Source organism: Pan paniscus, chromosome 4 (genome assembly GCF_029289425.2).
Source record: "Pan paniscus chromosome 4, NHGRI_mPanPan1-v2.0_pri, whole genome shotgun sequence".
NCBI lineage: Eukaryota > Metazoa > Chordata > Mammalia > Primates > Hominidae > Pan > Pan paniscus.
This window is the reverse complement of record NC_073253.2, coordinates 6966987-6988580: the sequence shown is the minus strand read 5'-3', so window position 1 is coordinate 6988580 and position 21594 is coordinate 6966987. Positions and strand designations below refer to the sequence as shown.

The following is a 21594-nucleotide window of genomic DNA, read 5'->3' as shown; positions in this document are numbered from 1 at the left end:
CCCACAGTTTAGGAAGCAGCTTCCTTTCCATCTCATGGACTCCTTCCCACAATCACTCCTGGCACTCTCCTGCCCTACTCTTGCACACACTCACTCACTGCAGGAACCCCAAATCCTGGAGGTGATGAGTTAACACTGTAACACAGTTTTGGGTTGTTGTTCCAAATAGACAAGATTTCACCTTAAACTCAGCCCTCGCCCTGGGTCTCTTGTGCCCATGACTGGCCGGCTGCACGGTGCTCCCCAGAAAGGAGCAGTGGCAGGCTCCAGGCTCTCCCTACAGTCTACACTGGCCCTCAGGTAACAGAGGAAAAGATACTTAGTAGCCAATATGCGACAGTAACGAGGTCACTTGGACTAAGCAGTTACTGTAACTGCTCAACCTACTGTGTGGCCTCAGGACAGCCGCGCCTTAGTTCCTCTACTCCAAAGGTGGTCGCCTGGTCAGGACTCCCACCCACCTCCCCGCTGCCCCTTGGCACACACAGAGGAGCAGCAGACAACAGCGGCCTGGACTACGCCGCTGACCCACCTTGGGCTAACGACCTCACCTCTCCGCATCTCAGTTTCCTCACCTGTAAAATGTGAACAGCAACAGCATCTGCTGATGAGAGTGGCTGGGAGAGCTAAGTGCAATAAGGCCCGTAAGCATTTGAGAAAGTGGCCGGCCAGGGCTTGTCTCGTGCTAATGAGAAGAGCCAACAGCCCCTTCTGGAAGCTGGGCCTGGAGGGAGCCTCTGGTGCTGCCTGCTCGCTCTGGTCCACATGACAGTGACATGAGCATGTGCACTTCGTTAACTCTCACCAAGAGGTGCACCTGGTACATGTGCACTTTTCAGCGCATATATCATGTTTTAAAACTTGCCCCCAGCCTCAATCAAAAGCACCTGACAATGAGAAACATGTGAATGCCCCCTCCCCTATCACCACACAGGCAGGAGGGAGCTCCTGCCTTAACTTACATTCTGCTAAACACTATAAGGATGTGAATCACACACAAGTTGACACACAAATTTAAAAATGAAATGCTAGCCGGTCGCACAGGTGAGCTAAGAACTGTCATACAACAGGCAAGTATCTCATAGTCCCTGGGGGGCTTATAATCTTGAACTGACATAAACCTTAGCAAGTACACACCAGAAACAGTCTCATCTTCAAACTTCCCCCAAACATAAGAGGCTTTTCATATATGTATATTTTTTGGAACCACGAAAGGAACAGCTAAGTTGTTCCTCTTTAACATAACATAGCAAATGGTAATCATAAAAACCATGGTTTAATCATTGAGCCACACTCTCCATAATGGGCAGCACCTGAATGTCAGTGTCCAGTTTCAGATGACTCTCCTTTCCTATTCATCCTAACACAAGTAGACACAATCATATATTTTCATTCCAAGAACAGTTTAATGGGCTCACAAATCCCAAAAATTCAGACTGTCACTAAACATGTTCTCAGTTGGTGATCACGACTATAAAACAAAAACATAAAACACATGTCTATACCAGAAGCAGATTAATCTTCAAAACTGTAGCCAATAACTGTGTAAAATACCACAAGCTCGTGACGCAGGTGTATCCTGTGACCACCTGGGATGTGACAAGGCTCCTGCCTGGTCAGAGGGGCCAAAGCCAGGCACTCACCGTAGCCTTGTCAAGGACTTTGATGGAACACGGCTCAGCCACGTTGTGCTTCCGCAGGGCTTGCTCCAGCAGCTGTAAAGGAGGACGCTCCCATTTCCCGAAGACCACCAGGTCTATGTCGCTGACAGAAGAAAACGCACGTCAGCCACTGCTCCCCTCGCCACAGCCTACACACTCGTGTGGGGAGGATAAGCACCACGGCACATGTGCCTGTGTCTCCCACAAAGGCCAAGACACAATCCCACTAGCCTATGGCCCCTAAGGAGGTGAAGTGCAGTTCATGAACTACAGCAAGTCCTCGCTGAACTTAAGGGAAGACTTCCATATTTGTAGCATAAGATGGAAAGCAAGAAGGTTAAATGATTCTCCCAACAGCACTAGGTATGTGAGGGGATTCAGATGAAAATGCCTGCCCCCAAACCAGGCTGAGGCCCCGCTCTCCCAGCACCTACTCCGGCACTGCCTACGCTGGATCACTCCTGCGGACCCAGAGATTCCTGGATACCCGAACCTGTTCAATTACCCACTGGCCCTGCTAACGTCAACCCCCAAATCCTGAGATTATAGCCTCTTTGGCCTCCAAATGCTAACTAGCAGTGGGTTAATAGAAGGTAAACTTTTAATGAGACAGTGCACAGGAAATTTATCTGGCTATCAAGAATCCTTAATGAGAAAATACTAGTTTGTATTTTAGAATGCAAACTTGTTTGACATTTTCCTATCAGGTAAAAATACTTAGAAAATACTATTTAAAGAGAATTTTGCTTGAATCTTCATCAAAACGTAAATCAATTTTTCAAACACATGTACTAAAATATCAGCAGAATGTTTTCTATTGCGTTTACTTCCCACAGTCCTCCCACCTGTCTTCTTCATATTTCCAGCATGAAGCATTTTTGCACCCCAACAAATTAAGTGTGAGAGGCAAAATGCAAAGCAATGAATTCATCATAACACTAAATTAAATCTTTCTGCCAATTTCCCTCTGTAACCACAGTCTTTTCCTTTAGAGCTGGCATTTCTCGCCTTAGACTCAATTACAAAGAATCTATTTGTAGCCCTTAATATTGCATAGACACCATGCCAGCCCCCCACTAGCCCATGCCGTGCAGTCTGGTACTCACCTAGTTGGAAGATAAAGACCTGTACTAAAGCTGCCAAATATCTGTACCTGAAAGAAAGAGTGGTTGCCTTAAAATGTATACCACAAACCAAGCAGTCACACTACCATTATTTCTTACTAAAAGAAAGCCCTCGCTATACCCTTGGGTAAAAAATAAAACTACCTTGGAAACTGATGGAGGGGACCATATAACAATCAACCAGAAAATTCCCTTTAAGTTAAAGACATGCCCAAAAAAGGAATGTTTAAAAACTCAAAATTAAGAGGTGAAACAAGTTTTGTCCTCACCTTATAACCCTTCAAAGCTGAGGACTTTTCAGAGCTAGCTTCAAACCCTTCAACCTCTTCTTAAACCCACAGCTAAGGCACTGGGGCAGGGCTTTGTCCTAGGACTCTGAAGTTTAAAGCCAAAAATCTGTATCATTTTAAAAGAGGCGCAGAAAACTGGGTCACCCTTGCCCACCAAGAGCACACATGCCCCTCACAGCTGGGGCATGGCCAGCCCTGCTGGTCCACTGAGCCCAGCGAGCAGTAGGGAAGGCTGCTGAATAGAGCCGGCCAGGGGCAGGCTTCACACCACCTGCACCAAGCATTCCAGAAGGCCCCACTCCACATGTCAAAAAACACTTGTTCCTTCACTGCAAGAGCGGTGTGTGATGAGGGAACACTTCCAAGTTTTACAAAAATGAGCACATTATAAGCTACCATGTGTGGTGGTGGGGAAGCAGGGGTGGGTGACAGGGTGAAATTTCTAAATTTTAAGGTGAACTTAAGAGAAACAATCACACCATTCTCCCCCTTCCAAAAAAAAAACACCCAACAAATCCCTCAGCCGATGGTCTTCGCACTTGAGTGTGCGCCAGCATCACAAAGATGCGCAGGTGTCTAAGACAGCAGGTGCAGGTGCGCCGGGGGCCATGCATTCCAGGCGACGGAGGCCTTCTCAAAGCACACTTGGAGAACTGCTGCCTCGGGCCAACGAGAAAAGGTCTGTGTGGATCTAGCCGACACATCATCATCACAGGGTATTTAAATTTACTCGCACGTGACGTGCGACACAGAACTCCAAAGAACATACTCACATCAGCCGTCGGCCAAAGGTCTTTCACCACAGTTTCGATCCGTTTCACCACCTCTCTTCTCATAGCTGCTTCTTCAGGACAAGGGGACATGAAGTTATAAAAGTCAATTATTTCCTCATGTAGTCTAATGGACAAAAAAGAAAACATACTAGAGTTACAATGAAACGTCACCACACTTTCTGTTCTGTTCTTACATCAGGATGACACTCAAACATATTTCTGGCCACGAAATTCAGTTTCATTTATCCTCTGAAAGTATAAAATGAAAACTCTGTGCTCAACAAACTTACACAGTATGACTTAGCAACACTAAACAAGTGAACTTTGTCAATACCAAGTATCAATAAATGTATAACTGGCCTTTAAAGACTTATCCAAAAAAATCATCTCAGTGACTTTATATTGAAAAAATGAGAGAATTCCATCCAGGAAGTGTGAAAGCAGCTTTCCAGTGAATGTGGCACAGTCAGGCACACTTCTGAGGCTGGGAACCAGCTCCAGCACAGGCCCCAAGGCCCCATCGGCACCTCCCTGAGTGCCTCACGCTAAGGAGCATGGGAGGGACTGAGAATGGGCCAAGGTGTGGGGAAGGAACACGTGAACAGGAAAAAGATGTATGAGTCCTCAGGGGCCCGGCGGCCCAGGTCTGCCCAAGCTACCTGGTGACCATCCACTAAATCCTGGTTTCATCCGCCACAGTCTCAGCAGAGAGAAACAGGGTCCCTGGAGGCAGAAAAGCTGATCGAATTCAATACTCAAGTATTCTCTCCTTAAGAGGCCAACAAGGAGGTCAACACCCAAATGCCTGTGGGACAGGAGTAAGTAGGGCCTCTCTTTTTTTTTTTTTTTTTATTATTATTATTTTTTTAAATTATACTTTATGAGATATCATCTCGCACCAGCAAGGCCTCTCTCTCTTACTGAAGCTCTAAAGCAGTGTTTTCAAGCACCACGAGCAAGGCCTGGAAGACGCCTCATGCTGCCACCTCAAAGGTGCTGATCTCCTGTCACCCCATGGGCTCCAAGAGCTGAGGTCAGTCAGCCCTGTGGCCAGTGGCACCAGCCTATGTCATGAGTTAAGGCTGAGGCCTACACAGATGACTGCAGGAAAAGTGCTGTCGTCCTCTTTTCCTTTAAGGGATTAATTAAAGATGGGGAGAGGGGAAGGCAAATTATCCAATCCTAGGAATTATAACAAATCAAACTCACCTGCTTCCATTCTATGACTCCTAGGAATTATAACAAATCAAACTTGCCTGTTTCCATTCTAAGTTTCATTAATAAGGCAAACAGCAGAAGACAAAACAGGGCCAACGAACAGCTGGCAAAGTGGAAGCAAGTAGCACCTCTTACAGGATCTGCCAGGGGTGAGTCCAAAAGGTGAGTGGCCCCGCATCAGCCTACAGTTTGGCTCTTGTGTAAGGTTAATTTCAACTGTCTCTCACCTAAAGTATTGCCACTTCCCACCCCGCCAAAACAGTCATTTGGAGTAAGCATTCCAAGCCGTCCACAGAGGGCTTAAGGCTAGGCTACAAGCACACACGAGACTCCAGTAGCAGCAAATAAATGCTGGGCACGCTTGCTCATGAAGCACCTGCAAATCAGGCCATGCCTGGAGCCTAATTTTATGTATCACATTTAATTTAAAAAAATATGTGGCCAGATGCGGTGGCTCACGCCTGTAATCCCAGCACTTTGGGAGGCTGAGGTGGATGGATCACAAGTTCAGGAGATCAAGACCATCCTGACTAAAACGATGAAACCCCGTCTCTGCTAAAAATAGAAAAAAATTAGCCAGGCGTGGTGGCACATGCTTGTAGTCCCAGCTACTGAGAAAACTGAGGCAGGAGAATCGCTTGAACCCAGGAGGCAGAGGCTGCAGTGGGCCGAGATTGCACCACTGTACTCCAGCCTGGGCGACAGAGCAAGACTCCGTCTCACCAAAAAAAAAAAAAAAAAGTAAGAAAAAAACCTCACCCCAAGCATGGTCCCAATTCAGACAGCCACCAGTCCAGCTGTTAACAGAGCCCAACATTAAAATATTTTTTCCAAACTGATCAAACTACAAGAGCTTTGAAGTAGAGCTTCTATCTTTTCAACAATTACTGAGCACCAACTACATACTTTTCTACCAGCTCAGTAGGCCACTTTAAAGTCTGAGGTGTTACCTAAAATTTCCTACCACTTAGTAATGTAAGCAGGACTAGATATGCCACGTTAGCAGGTTAACATCCACCCCAGGGAAGAGCCACAAGCCAGCCTCTCTCCATCAGGAAGAACGTCTGGGTGGATCCCTTCACCTTCACCAGTCACTATCACTGTCACTGCAGAGAGCTAGGGACAGTCCTAGGCTATCCATGAGAACAGCACTGGGAAGTCTGCCCACCTAAACCACTACACCACGTGGCCTACTGTACCTCACAGGCCTGTTCTGAAGATAATAACAGGAGTAGAGAAATTTAGAGAGATTCTAACAAAGATGCAGGCTTGGAATTATTAAATAATTGGCCCAAAGTCATGGAAGAATGCCAAAGCTAGGATGCTAAAATTCTATCCACATCCCCCAGATTTAACTCATTAAAGCATACTGTAAACAGGGCATTCCAATTTGTCAAAATGGCACTCCACGTTTCCACCTGCAGAGTAGAATGTACTGTCAACTTTAAGTTCTACCTGAAGTAACAGCAACATCAAATAGCTTTCAGGACCTGTGCAGCCACATTTGCTACCCTCAGGGGCATCCCCTACTATCAAGAGATGCTCAACACTCCAGGAAAGGAAGAGCACGGATATAACACCTGCTGCAGTCTGCCTTAGACACACAAAATCAGTGTAACACAGCATCCGTTTTTGTCAAACGTCTGTTCCCTTGCACAGGCAGAAGAGGGGGTGGCCTGGTATTCCTCCCCTAAATCAGGAGAGATTAATGGCGAGGCATGGCCTGCCCATGCTCCTAGCAGAAGTGGTGCTCAGGGGAACACTGTCCTCCTGACCTTGGCATTGTGTCCAAACAATAAGCTGCACTAATAACCACACCTGTCTGAAATCTGTAATAAAATGCACCTAAAAGTGAGCAACTGCTGGAACAAATATTAGATAATAAGAGCCAGGAATAATTTTGTTTTGCCTTCTCAGAACAGAATGGAAACTGCCGGGGGCCCGGCCATCCATGCCTCTTGGATGAGGGAGTCAGACAAGAAGGCTCTGGCGAAGTGCCCCACTGGCCCTTCTTCAAGGAGAGCAGGGACCAGCAAGGTGCCGCACGACTCCAGGACTGCCCACGAGGCAGAGTGTGAGACTGGTGGCGGCCGTGGGACAGTGCCAACCATCATCATTACATCCTCTGGGCTGGCCTGAAAAGCCCCCAACCTGCCTTCTGCTTGGCTCTTTGTGAGGCCCTCAGAGGGCGAGGGTTGGGGGCCGGGCAGCAAGGCGGAACACTGACCAAACTGAGAAAAAGTGCGCAGTAAGAGTAGCCCAACAAAACCCACGTGAGGGCACCACCCAGCCGTGCCCACCCAGCGGCCTCCCTGGCCCCTCGGCCTCCCTGCAACCGCATGACTCTGGAGGCCATCTGTGGATGGACGCAACGGCGCACTGCTCCATCTCCGGTGCCCAGAACAGCGCTTGCCTGTGCATGGAATCAATCAATCAAGTTTTGCTAAGATATTTTGCTGACCTTGTCATTGCTGATGTACACTCTCTATGACATCTAAAATTAACATTCTGAAAATATTTTACCTCTGCAATGAATAATTTGATTTGTTAGCAGAAACCATTTAAATCGCCAACTATCCCTTTAAAAATGTAAACATTTTTACATTTTTTGGATTATCTCATTCAATACTAACACTGCCAGGACTTTTCACTGCCTTAGGAAGCTGTGCACATACCTTCACAGATAAGCCCTGCCGACCACAGGCCACGCCGCCAGCGCCAACTACAACATACCTCCTTTACTCATCTATGACTTCAAATACTGAATATGCCCACTGGTTCAATTCTCCAAAAGTCTGCCACAGAAGTACATCAATGAAAAGTTTTAATCATTTCTCCTCAACAAAATGGAAATAAGTTTAGTCTTATGGTCTCACATACCAAACCTCCAGGGAATTTACAGCTGGCAGGACGTCTGCATAAAAACCACACTAAAGTCTCCTATCCATAGACCAGTCATCAATATCTTTTAAAGCTCAATTTCAGTTCTGCTCACTAGTGTTGTCTCCAAATCAAAGAAATTTCTATGCATCGATCATAATAGAATAAATCCCTCTACAGTGGATCACAAAGGTGGCATCTCAGAACCAGCAGGACACAGTGACAGCCCTAGGCAGCCCTGGGGCCCTGCTGCCCCCCAGGCATGCCATCATTCCCCTCCCCATGAGAAAGGCTGGCGGCACGCCGGGAAGCAGTGCCAGCCAAGAGGCGGCCTGACCATCCTCCCCTGCAGCCTCAGGCGGCCAGTGAGACCTGGGAAGTGCCTGGGAGGGCTTTCCCAGGAGGCTTCTTAGGGAGGAGTTGGCACACAGCCCTCTGGCCTCACCCCCTACTCCTGACACATTAGGCTGGCACTCTCCAGCTTGGGGCTGTGAGTGGCCCAGGAAACTCCTATATGATACACATCTCATTCTCAGCTAAGGAGCTAAACGGACAAACTGAGGTGGGGCCAAAGGACACAACGCCAGGAACACTGCCCCCAGAACCGGAAGTAGAACTTCCAACTGCTCCATGGTGACTTCTAGCCTCGTCTTAGATTCTGTCACCATTTTGAGTTGGCTGTGGTGTAGAAAAGAAGTTTCATTCTATAAATGAAGCAAGCCTCTGATGCTTGTCTCCGCGAAGTGAAATCCTGGGACATTAGCAAGGCTCCAGCCCCACACAGAGCAGGGGCAGCTTCCCGATCCATTGCCACGGAGCAAACTCTTAATGATTCATTTCCTAGTTATCTTAAGAAAAAAGGAAATGGTGACAGCAGAGGTTTTTTTTAGTGAATTTTTATTTTAGTCAGGAAACTACTCGAAAACAGAATTCTGAAGCATTATTTCCTAGTGTGCTTTACTAAAAATTAGAGAATTAAAGTTCATTGAAAAACAACAAAAGATCACTCTCGTTTACAATCACTACCTTGCAAGAGTCCAAACCCATCGAAAGGTAATGACTGACTTCTCAATTTAGTAAATTCCCGATTTTCTGCTTTTAGTACTGAAAAGCAAGATCAGCAATGTTTTTGTATTTTAGTATCTGGTATATGCTTGCTGTATGTATTTATGAGACCCAACTTACTGAGCTATTTTAAGAGCAAAAGAAGGATCCTACAGTTAGAGAACAAAACTATATTATTCCATAGCTAATAAAGCTATTGATGACAACAGGTGACCCATTTAGGGGACGATTTTCAGCTTTAGAAGCTGAGCTAATGGGATTAACTGGTTTTCAAGTTTGTACAAATTTGAATTAAAGCCAAAGCCAGGGAGGACTGGCTGGTTTTGAAGCTGGGGCCAAAGAGGTGAAGCAACCCCACCCGTGCACCGCCTCACCCAGGCGGGCGCTTCGTATCCCTCCCAGGGCAGAGCTGGCTCCTCCCCCATCTCAGCCCCAAGGCTCTGCCCTGCCTTCCCCAAAAGGCACAATTTCTAAGTTGTTCAAAGGTGACTTCTTTGTAGTCAACCCAAGGACAGGCAGCTGCACTGCAGTAGGTAAAGGGCAAAGGAACTAAAGGGCAAAAAAGGCAAAGGTCATAGCCCTGAAGCCAGGACAGCGTATGTAAAATAAAACACTTTAGAAAGAACAGTGGGGCTGGAAGAAGCACACCAAACACTTCATAACGCAGGTCTCTGGGTGGGGAACATGCAGGAACATACTATGGGCTTGTCTAGGACATTCTCCTAGACTTTAAATCCAGTAGCTTCTTTTAAGCAAAGTGATGGTCAAAGGTCAGATTTCACTGGATGTTTAAGGGAAAGGAAACGTCACGAAAATGAACATGCCCTCCTCCTCCAATCTGGTTACAAGAAGTTTCAAGCCAGGAGTTTTGGCCCAGGCCTGCAGTCCAGCTAGTCAGGAGGCTGATGTGGGAGGATAGGCTGACAGCCCAGGATTCGAAGCTACAGTGAGTGGTGATTACACCACTGCACTCTAGTCTGGGCAACAGTGCAAGACCCCATCTCAAAAAAAAAAAAAAGTTTCAGCACCTTAAACCCACTGAATATGAGGAGCTGCACTCTGAAGAACAGGTGCTTCCAGTCTTCCCAACTCACTGAAATTTCCCAACTCTCAACACTCAGGTCTACAGTTCTGTCCATGTTAATTATGTGCCTCAGTTTACCTTTAACACCCCGTTAATCTCATCAATCCTGAATGCTAGGGAAAAAGTGATTTTACAAACTGCATGTGAGTTCAGTTCCCAGTCTTTTCCATTACAACGTAAAATGCGACAGAAAATACTGGAAACTCATTAACTGTGAATTTATTCTCTTCCTCTCCTCCTCCAACTCTTCCTTCAAAACCCTTAAAACTAGTGGTTTCTCAGAAATCAAAGTTCCCTCACTTCAGCTCCACAATGTTCACTATGCATTTTTGCCCAAAAAAAACAATACCTTAGTGAAAATATTTGGAGTTAACCCTGCAATTTTGTAGATTTTATAACATGCTTTGATACGATTACACCAAAACAACAACTGATTCAGACACTACTACGTCGCACTGATAGGGTCTGGATTAATATTTAACTTTAACTAGGAAGAGTGGGTTGTAAGCAAATCACAAGTAAAGCATAATGAGGGAATGACTGCATTGCTTCTATTTTGAGGGATCAATGATCCTCTTTAAAGCATCCATTTACTGATACAGTTAATAAGCTAATTATAAATCATTTTTATTTATTTTTGATTATGTTACAAGGCAACTAATACCTGCACAAATTAGAAAACCCAGAAGCAGGACTTCAAGGCTTTTTTTTTTTTTTTTTTAATTAAGGCTCGAAAGAAGGAAAAGGACTGAAACTATAAATGAAACCCTTGATGTTTCTAGGGCTGCCAGTCAGCTGCTTTTAGTGCCTGCCTCAGTTCCGCCCACTCTGGGCAGGGAGGGACCTATCGATGTGCCTATCTTTCTACACAGGGGCTGTGAACGAAGCTGCAGGCTCACGTGTAAGGGGAAGGCCAGGCAAGGACCCAGGAGAGTCTGCTGCAGAGGAAAGGGGCACCTGACAGCTACCGACAGAGGAGGAGGACGCACTCCCCTGGAGGAGGAGCAGGAGCTGTGAGCCTCCTGAGACAGCCAATGCTAACTCGGTTAAAAAGGTTAAGACCGACTTACATTCACAAAACAGCCAAGGCGTAAGGGCTCTGCAGCTTAGGAATCAATGCGGAACTCAGATCTACATGAATTCCACTCAGCAAACGTAAGCCTTTTTTCCCCTTCCCTCCCACATCTCTCCTGGGATGAGCCACATAGGATCCTGGAGCAGGTGATGTCCCAGGGCCAGTCAGAACCTCACCGGAGGGTGAGCAGAGGTGCCTTTGTGGGTGCTGGGGGGTGCAACACTTTCACCCTGGTAAAGCAAACCCAAGCACACTGCAAATGCTGCAAATGCCATGCAAAGGTCCTGGGGCCACTCTGGGGTGGGGGGGCGGGGGCGGAGAAACAACATAATCTTCTCTTCCCCTCAGAATGGAAAGTAAGAAAGGGCTTAGGTACCAGAAGCCTGTAATAATTAAGCTACAGAAAAAATACTTAACTTGGGAATCTGCATTGGTTCTAAGCCCACTGCTAAAGAAGAAAATGAGGCACCAGACCAGGATGAAGCCCTGCCATCTCACAAACTGAGTGGGCAGATACTCCAGCAGTGGGGCCAGAACTACTCAGAACCACCCCACACCACAGGTACCACCCGGAGCAAACCCAGGGGAGGCACCCCACCTGCTTAACATGTCCTCAACCCAGCTCAGCACACACACAAAAAAAACCACCAAGGGGTTCAGTCTCCTAATACTGGAGTCTTAAACAACCCACAGTGCAATCAAGGGCCCACAGACTCTGAAAGAGATTAAGGAGAGGCCAAGAAGGCACTTCCTGAGCCACATCTGCTGGCTCCGATCCACCTGCCACCCAGCCTGGCAGTGCAGCCACAGCACAACTGCTGACTACTGCAGGGCAGCTCTGGGTGCTCCGAGGGAACCCTGCCTGCTGTGAAACTGCGTGACTGCGCCTGGAAGCTAGTCCAAGCCTTGCTTGCTAGCTCAAGCAGCTGATCACTTTTGAAATGAAAACAGCTACACTTTCTGTTGTCTTTCCAGATATCCTTACACTGGATGAAAGATAAGTGAGCATCATCTTTTGGGGCAACAATACAGAATAAAAGCCAAGAGGCTAAAAACATTAATATCCTGGGACACTACACAATATCCACATTACTAACATTCGCACTAGATCCTCCCAAATAATAGTCTTTGAGGCAAATATTACTATTTTCATTTTATAGATGACAAAACTAAGTATTCATTAGACATATGGTAACTGGCCCAAGACCATACACAACCAGGACTGAAGTCTTCATCTTGGAGTCTGAGCCACTGAGCTGGAAGCCACACTCAGGAAGGAACCCAACACAGAAACAGGCCAGTCCTCTCCTAAAGAGTGAAAAGATGTAAATATAACTCCAGTTATTCAGAAAATTGTGTACATCTATCTATACAATATTTTAAAGTTGTTTAAAAGAGCTTTTTAAGGACAGGAGGAAATGCTTACCTAGCGTTTTTTTAAATACGAAATGATACATTTGCTACATATTTAAAGCACCATTAAAAGTGACAAGAAATATGCTCAAATGTTAACAATGGAAAAATTATAGGTAGTTTCTGAATTTTCCAAATTTTCTTCAATAAGTCATCATTGCTTTTATAATCCTAATAAAGGAAATGTAATAATTTCAGTTTTACTAATTCATACTGCAAGGGTCAAAGAGTAGACATCACTGTGCCCGTCTTAAGTCTTCTGTAAGAATCTGGTATCCCCCAGCCTTTACACTAAAGTCACACCAGCAGGGGCTCCCTCCGGGCTCTGCCGCCCAGCACCACAGGCCCTCATGCTGCTGACCCTGTGTCAGCTCCTAGCCCCGCATGGCTAAAAGGCCCCTTCGGCCATGAAGTTCTGGGTCTGGTTTAGAAAGTTATCCCATACCCTAGACTGCAGCAGTACACGTCCCTGCCCTGCCAAAGGCAAGGCCCCTGAAAAAGCTATCCTACAAGTCCGAAAACCCTCCAGATGAGCTTTGTGAGGAAGGTGTTCTCCCAAGTGCCCCAACCACACCAGTAAGGCCAACCAGGCTCTCTCCATCATGCCAGCTCTCAGAGGCACCGCTGCCAGGGGGCTGTGCTGAGTGGGATTCTGAGGCTACAATACGTAGCCTTAGTAGAAAAAACTGTTCCTATTCATTGGTGATGAATACTCATTAGCTGACATTCACCATCTGCCTGCTGTGACCAGACACTCACTGTATGACACGCTTCACTGAGTCTGGTGAAACCACCGTCACCCCATTCTACAGAAGGCTCAGAGGCAAAGCACCTGCCTACACCTCACAGGCGCCGTGAGACCCCAGGCAGCAGCTGCAGCTCTGCAGCCCCTGCCCTCCGTACAGTCAACCCCTTGAGGCCCCCGCCAAGATGACAGAAAACAACTATTCGAGAAAAGACTATACAAAAGGCTGGAAATCACCAATTACACAAAGTAAGTATGAGTGAGCGAGAGAGAGGGAGACAGAGAAAAGAACTCACTGGATCCAAAGATGTCAGCCAATATTAAAGCACAGCAAGCAGATGGGATTCGTGGTCTGCAGTTATTTACCGTGAGCCCCTGCGCAGCGCACCCTGGCTGATCCAGACAGTAGAGCTGTGGGCAGGATGATGAGATGTGGTCCCTCCTCTCACTGAGTTTATATGGGAGGGACAGGGGGCATGATGGGGAAGATAAGTAGCCAAAATAAACCAAAAAGTTGCTATGCAGAAATTTAAACTGGTAACCATGGCTGTGAACTTTAGGTTGGTCAGTGAGAGCCTCCCTGATACCAAGTGGCTGGTACTGAGGCTGAGATGGGAAAGGTAACGAGCAGCCAGTTACGGAAAGACAAGGGGACAGCACTCTGGCACAATGGACAGCAGGACGGGGCCCCCAGGTGGGATGGACTAAGAGGGCACCAAAGGCACCAGCACAGCCCAAGCAGCGGAGTCTAAGACCAGGCCTGAGTGTACCCGTCCCCATGGGCCAGCTACAGAGCAGAGAGTCCGAAGCCTGGAGGAGATTCAAGATGGACCTAAAGGACCAGCCCTCAGAAGGTCAGGATGCAGAGCCCAGGTGCCAGCAAAGGCCCCACTGCCCCCTGCTGAGACGCCAGGCCCTCGGCCTGCATGCAGCCTGGAAGGGGAGAAGGTCCCAGGGGCAAGGTGGGAGGGGTTTTGGTGAGCAACATTAGGAAGGGCTTGGGTGAGCGACATCCATGGCATGCCAGCTGTGTGAGGGCAACACAGTGGAAAAGGGAAGGGAAGAGGGAGCCCAGCACGGAAGAGCACAGGAGCCAGGGATCAGAAAGGAAGCCCAGGATGCCCTGCTCCACAGAAACACCGAGTAAGGACACATCGAGAAAGCACAGGGTGGACGGCGACAAGGAGTGGAACAAGAGCGAAGAAGCAACTGCACTAGGGTGGTGAGCTGGGGACCAAGGTAGGCAGAGCCCATGTACTAAGAGAGCTAAGGTCTCTGGGAGGCTGGGCCAAGCAAGACAGACACTCCCACCCACAGGAAGATGGGACCAGTAACAAAGTACCCAAGACTCAAGAGAAACCCCCCCGCCACGCTAAGGCCGACCTCAGTCTATATCCGGATCCTCAAGCAAGCAACTGAGACAGCAGTTGGGCGCAGGAGGGAGGGCGCTGAGGACAGCTGGGCAATCAAAGGCAACCGCCCATCCCTGGGGACTGGGTCTCACCTCTGATTCCACACCACCCTCCAAGCCAGAGAGGACAGGCAACACACGTGGGTTCTGAAGCAAGGAGGGGCCCAGTCACCTGAGACCCAGGCACATGGCAGATTCAAGGAGTGTGCTCCCAATCAGCTATTTGGGACCCTGACCATTCAACACACACGACAAAAAGGCACCAACAGTGGCTCCTATCTGCAAACGCGGTAGAGGACAGTGGATGCCAGGTCAAGGTGGCGCGGCACAAGTCACAGACAGAGGACACTGTAGGATGCCCTGCAGGACCACAGGACTGAGCTGACCAGAGGCAACGCAGGGGGCGTCGCCTCAAAGAAACTCACCAGAAGCATGAACCACATTAGGAACTTAGAAATCTCAGGCAGCAGTCCCGGGAAGCCTCCTGGTGATGAGCATGAGGTCTGTGGAATATGCTGCAAATCGTGGTTTCCCAGGCAGAGACGAGACTGCAGACCCTTCAGGAGCCTGAAGTGCCTGAGGTCAGATCGCGTCCCAAGTACAACACAGGGACGCAGCTCCCCCTACATGGTGCTGTTATGAGGACTTAATAAATCCACACTGGCAAGTGCTTAGCACAGGGCCTGGCCCTCGGTAAGGGCTCGGTGCAACAGTGGTCATAACTACAAACAAACTACAGAGGTTGAAAATTCATGGACACAGAAACACCACCACTGGGCAGCAGAGGAGGGAGAAACAAAGGCTGAGCCTCCAACCTACACAGCCCAAGCAAACCAAGACTTCATCAAAGCTTTTACTCTGACGTTGCTGCACTTAGCCACTTAAGGTTTTCATCATGTTTTATGCTCTTAGTCTCAGCAGTATCTCTTAGAAACTAGTATTTCCAACTGAAGTTGGACACCTTTCCCTTTCAAGCAAAATTAATAATTTGGCAAATTTATGTAAAGATAAGACTTTTAATAAAAGTATTTCTACTGACCAATCCATGTGTCCATCTACACGAGCCTAGAGAGAGAGGTCCTACAGTGGCAGCCACCTGCTTGTGCTTCTGGGTGGTGGGATTGAGTGACTTTAGAGCTTTCTGCTTTAAAAAACAAACCACGGATCAGTTTTACAAAAACAATGTCATTATGTTTTAGTTAGTTAGCACGAAGCACTCTTAGAAACAACCTCTAGCTTTGAAGCAATCAGCAAATGGCAGTGTAAGATGGCACACACAGCAGGTGGTCCCCAGCCTCACAAAGCAGCCTCTCTACAACTGGTGATGACAGCACCAGGTCCTCCTGTTTGGTTGACAGAAGTCACCCTCAGAATCCTCTTGGGAAAATCAGGGCACTAGCTGTCCATCTCTGGAGTCTCTGAATCATGTGGAGACTGGGCAGGCCCTCAGACAGCATCGGCATCTCTCCTGAGAAGACAGACATCACTTCTCTGGAACTCAGCATAATTGTTTTCTTTTTTTTTTTCTTTTTTTGAGACGGAGTCTCGCTCTGTCACGCAGGCTGGAGTGCAGTAGTGTGATCTCGGCTCACTGCAACCTCCGCCTCCTGGGTTCAAGAGATTCTCCTGCCTCAGCCTCCCTAGTAGCTGGGACTACAGGGTGCGTGCCATCACGCCCGGATAATTTTTTGTATTTTTAGTAGAGACGGGGTTTCACTGTGTTAGCCAGGATGGTCTCGATCTCCTGAACTTGTGATCCGCCCTCCTTGGCCTCCCAAAGTGCTGGGATTACAGGCATGAGCCATTGCACCCAGCCTGTTTTCCTCTTTATTAGCTTACCTCTTTGGACAATTCTCGCTTTGCTCTACATTTCCAGTGGCTAAAGAGACAGGCTACGGAATGAGACTACCTGGACTCCAATGCCTGCTTTACACTTACCAGCTGTGTGACCCCAGGCCAGCTGTGCCGAGAACAGCCTCTCCGAGGAGGGTGGCAGGAGACAGTGTATAAAGGGTGAGGGCTCAGTCAGGCCAGTGGTGATTACTACTGTGGCTAGGACTGTACACCACTCACCTGATGGCAGCAGAGGAAAAGCTGAGGTCCCCACCTATTAAGGGAGGCTCTGTGAACAGCAAGTCATCTTCCCCAACCACAGGCCTTGTTATTTTATTCTAACACCAATCCTAAAACGCCCTTTTTACTCAACGAGTCTGCAAGCTTCAGTTCATTCCATGCTTTCATCTCCCTGAATAGTTCCCATAGATTCCTACCCTTTAGAGTGTGGTCTCGGTGCTCTATCCTTCCACCTGTCACACTCGTCCTTCAGCATGAACATCAGTCTCTTGTGAGTCAGAACCACAAACTCTAGATAGATTCACCTTTTGCTTTCTTCCATGAGGTAACTCATAATGACACTTTAGAATTTCTTTGCATTTCACAGGACATGCAAGGTATCCTTTTCTATATTTTTGGCCATCATTTCATCGTTGTCCTTCCATTTTTTAATAATGTTTTACATAAGTTTAGAGACGATGCCTATAACCAAAATACACTTTACTGTGTTGCATCACAGGCCCATCTCTGCCCATTCACAGAGGTCTTGCGTGGCTCTTCACTCCAACATACCAGTGCCCTCTCTGTGGGGGAGGTGGGAAGAAGCCCAGGCTTGCATACCATGCAGACCTGCATCTGGGCGCCAGTGCCTTTATTTTCTACTAGCGCCTTGGGCAAGACGCTTGAATCACTTAATGCTTAATTTTTCTCTCTTCAAAATGAGTTATAGTCCAGGATTGCCAGACTGCAGGTCAAGCCCCCAGTGCAGCAGTGCTGACTGAGGCAGCTGCGCTGCCAGTCCTGCCTTGTCTTTGAACTGCCGTCAGATGAAACAGCGAGTAAACAGCTCATCAGATGCTCCACTCTTCACAGAATGCAACTTCTAAGAATACTCCAGGTGACAGAAATCCCGCTTCCGCACTGCAGCCTCCCTCCAGGCCAGTTCTGGAACACCTCAAGAAAGCACGAACCTGAGCGTACTACTGCGCAGGACTGGCTTCCCTATGAAATCCTCAACACTCCCCAACCCCACAGCTGTCAACTTTGTCCTGCGGTGGCTGTCAAAGCACCCCACCACATCTGAATCTAATCTCTTTAGGAAAACAAAGCAAAAGGCCCTGCACCAACATATTTGAACCATGTTTGTAGAATGAGTTGCTAGGTTCCATCCCCCGCATGTTAGCGACATCTTGTTCCCTGAACACTGTTAGGAGTAAAGTGCCCAGATGTCAGCCGTGAATTCACATTTCCAACTGCAGCACCTTTTGCCAGGTCACGTCAGACTGTCAAGGCTTCAGTTTTCTGTCTACAAAACAGGAGTAATATCACTCATTTCAAGGGTCAGCTCTGGGAACTCAAGGAGCAAACTCGTGCAGAGAGCTAAGCCAAAAGAGCCCCACACACATGAGCCACAATGGTGCTCGTGACCAGGAAGACTGTTGAGAGAAGGAAGTGACCGTCTGCACCATCATTAACCTGCGTGCAAAAACGCTGAGACCTATCACCTGCATGCTGGACTGGAGACACTCCAGGTCATAACAGTTGTTCCATGTTGCTCTGTGCTGCGCTCTGCTATGAACCTATTTTATGCTTCATGCGCTATTAAAACAGCAGCTTTTTGAAAAGGATTTGCATTGGAAACTCAAACAATTTCTAGAGCTTTCACAGTGGTAACTTGCTGAGTAACACAGCTTTTACTGTTGTATGAGTTTCAATTTATTTCAGCAACAGTTACTGAATCAAACACTGTTTCAAATAGAGCCTAAAGTTACGCAGTTCAGAGCTGTCTAAATACATGGCCATTTAAATTTTAATTAAAAGTAAATAAAATTAAAATTCAGCTCCTCAGTTGCATTTGTCACATTTCAAGTGCTCAAAAGTCACATATGGCCAGTGGCTACTGTATTAGTGCAAAAATAGAATTATTCCATCTCCACAGGAAGTTCTACTGGACAGTGCTGTTCTAGTTGCCTACTTAATGTTCCCTGGCCCTTAATTTTGTTTTCCTTCACTATACACAGAACACTATGTTAGAAGCTGCAAAGAGTTCAGAAAACACTTCATCCACTCCTTCTACTATGTGCACGAAATAAAAAAACCTCAACCAACTTTAAATGAGTTACACGGAGCAGCACATACAGCCCTGAGCAAATACATCAAGAGTACCCTTGCCTCTGGGGAGATGAGATTCTTATTTAAAGCTGTAGAACAGTGCTGATGTACCTTCAGAACAGTTTAAAAAAAAAATTAAAAAAAAAACTAACAAATGCAAAACTAGAACAGACATTATTCATCATTAAGGCATTGTTAAAATGTTTTAAAAATAGAAAGGTGTCTTTCAATTCACAACACCCCTCTAGCCCCCCCACTCCCAAGACTCAGAATATTCAGTCTTTAGCAGTTTTCACTTTGGTCTGAAAGTGAAAGTTGTATTTTCAAAAACCAAGAAAAAGGCTTTTCCTGTCCAGCTGGCAACAAGAAGGACTTAATTTTTGGTTTCAATTTCCTTAGAGAGGAGAAAAGGGCAGCGGTGGCCTTTTTAATCTCTCGCATGACAACTCACACAGTGCTTCCAAGTCTTTCATGTGCTCTCTGAGGTGGGTGCCACAGGCTCTGCTTCACAGGGGGGGAAACTGAGGCTCAAGTTAGAAACCATGGCGAAACCAGCTAACGCCAGACCTGTGAGTGTGTGACACGGGCTGATGGAGCTAGGCTCTCAAGAGCCAAGCACGTGGCTCCCGAAGCTGAGAAATGGACTCCACTGAGCAGGTCTGAAGCAGAAACATCAAAATACATTCGACTTTTCATTTCCCTTAAACTACTACATCCTAGCCATTCCTTCAGATCGACAGGATTCCAGAAATGTTACAATGATCTGAAATCTCTTTCAAACCGAAAGACAGAAATCACCTAACACCCACATCCTAGCACTTGGGAAACTAACTCCAATCTGAAGCCACAGGAGAGCCTAACTGGTTATGCACAGCAGCTGATTTAGGAAAGAAAAGGATCACAAGCCCACAACAAAAAGGCATGTTGTTGATAATCAAATACATTCTCTGCCAACAGGGACCCTCAGAGCTGCTCCCATCTCGCCCACCCTGTCAGCCAAGAGATGGATAAACTTCTGCAGAGATCCACCCCGCCCAGGCCCAGATGTGGCCCACCCCCTGGCTCACTGCCAGCAAATGCAGTGCACACCACCAGAGTCCAGGACACCAGGGACAGGCTCATAGGGCACTCTCTAGTGGCCCAATGGTGGACAACTCATCTCCATACTTCTCCAGGCTTTCTAACTTTTCATAGTTAGGTATTAATTTTTATAATAAGAAACAAAGAGCAGTTAAAACTAAATGGTGATGTTTTTCAAATACAGTATAGAATTTTCTTGAATGTTTTCTGCTTTTGCATTCTACATTATAAAACAGAACACTAGTTTAGCCACTCTCCAGGAAGGAAAGCAGATAAACTGCAACAGACTTTATTTTTTAAAATTCTAAGACAAACAACAAAAGTTTCCCTTAGCATTTGGTTTATGAACACTCCGAAGACTTGCCATCCCCCACCTGCTCTCCTGAGTTGGCAGATCCTCCTCCTGCTCTTCTTTCTTGGGAGATACTTACTTAGTGGCTACCGTGTGCTTGGCACTAAGAATGCGGCCTACAATACAGCCCCTCCTTCCCTGAGGAGACTCAGGAGGGCAGTGGGGTCAACTTAGTAATAGCAGCAACTCCACAAGAGCCAAACACTCAGAGGGGGCTCAGGAAGGGACAGAGGGAAGAACCGTGTGGGAGTTTTCTTGTGCCTCCTAAAGGAAGCACGGTGCTCTGAAGCCAAGGTTCTGGGGAAGCCAACATTGCTACGAACCTGGGCTTGCAGGACAAGTGTTCCCCACATCTTCTGCAACGCAAAGACAAACTGCTATCAACTTAAGAGAACTGGGTTCCAGAGGTGACTCTTGGGTAAGTCATCAACCCCCACCTGCATAGGAAAGACCCCTTTCCTAAGCTAGCCAATGCAGGACACCTCGTGAACAGGACTTCTCAATCACTGTATTTTCATATATTCACACGGCTTTCCTGCAAACTTTTATTTATTTATTTATTTATTTATTTATTTATTTATTTATTTTGGGACAGAGTCTCGCTCTGTCGCCAGGCTAGAGTGCTGTGGTGCGATCTCGGCTCACTGCAACCTCCAACTCCCCGGTTCAAAGGATTCTCCTGCCTCTGCCTCCCGAGTAGTCCTGCAAACTTTTCTTAAATGACATATTTTAAAGAATGTCCATCTGAGTACAGCACAGAAAGGTTCTCCTGGTTATGGTGGCTGCCTGAGTTTAGCAGTAACGACCAAGCCAGAGGACGGAACTGGCAATCTGCAAGAGTCATTGCGATGGGCTGGAGTCCAGTCAGGGGAAAAGTGTTGGACAAGAAGAACCACAACCTGCTCATCAACCGATTCCATGCCAGGGGAAGTCTACCCACAAAAGAACCTCCTCCCCTCAAGGTCCTACACCTACTCCTTGGAACCTGTGGCTCTGATGAGGTTATCACACCATGATCATGTTGTACTACTACGTGACCTTCAGGTAGGCAGGTTACCTGCAGGAGCCTGACTCAATCACACAAGCCCATAGAAACAGGGGGCTTCCTCCAGCTGGCGGAAAACGTCAGAGAAATTCAAAGTACCTTGCTTTGCAGATGGAATGCAGGTGGCCTTAAGAAGCTGACAGCGCCCTACCCAATTCCCCTGCTGGCAGCTAGCAAGCAATCAAGGACTTCCATCCTGCAAGGAACTGAATTC

The 21594-nt window shown here is 47.2% G+C and overlaps 1 protein-coding gene across 2 annotated transcripts in view; it reads right to left on the bottom strand.

The window, feature by feature from the left end:
• TENT4A (terminal nucleotidyltransferase 4A) overlaps positions 1–21594 on the bottom strand; it is a 45561-nt gene that overhangs the window by 15674 nt on the left and 8293 nt on the right. For both annotated transcript variants that reach the window (XM_008960068.6, XM_003807963.7), the window contains exons 2-4: positions 3849–3972; positions 2768–2814; positions 1644–1764 (exon numbers count right to left, since the gene is read on the bottom strand). In XM_008960068.6, coding sequence (XP_008958316.2) covers positions 1644–1764; positions 2768–2814; positions 3849–3972 — 292 coding nt within the window. The remainder of the gene's footprint in view (positions 1–1643; positions 1765–2767; positions 2815–3848; positions 3973–21594) is intronic.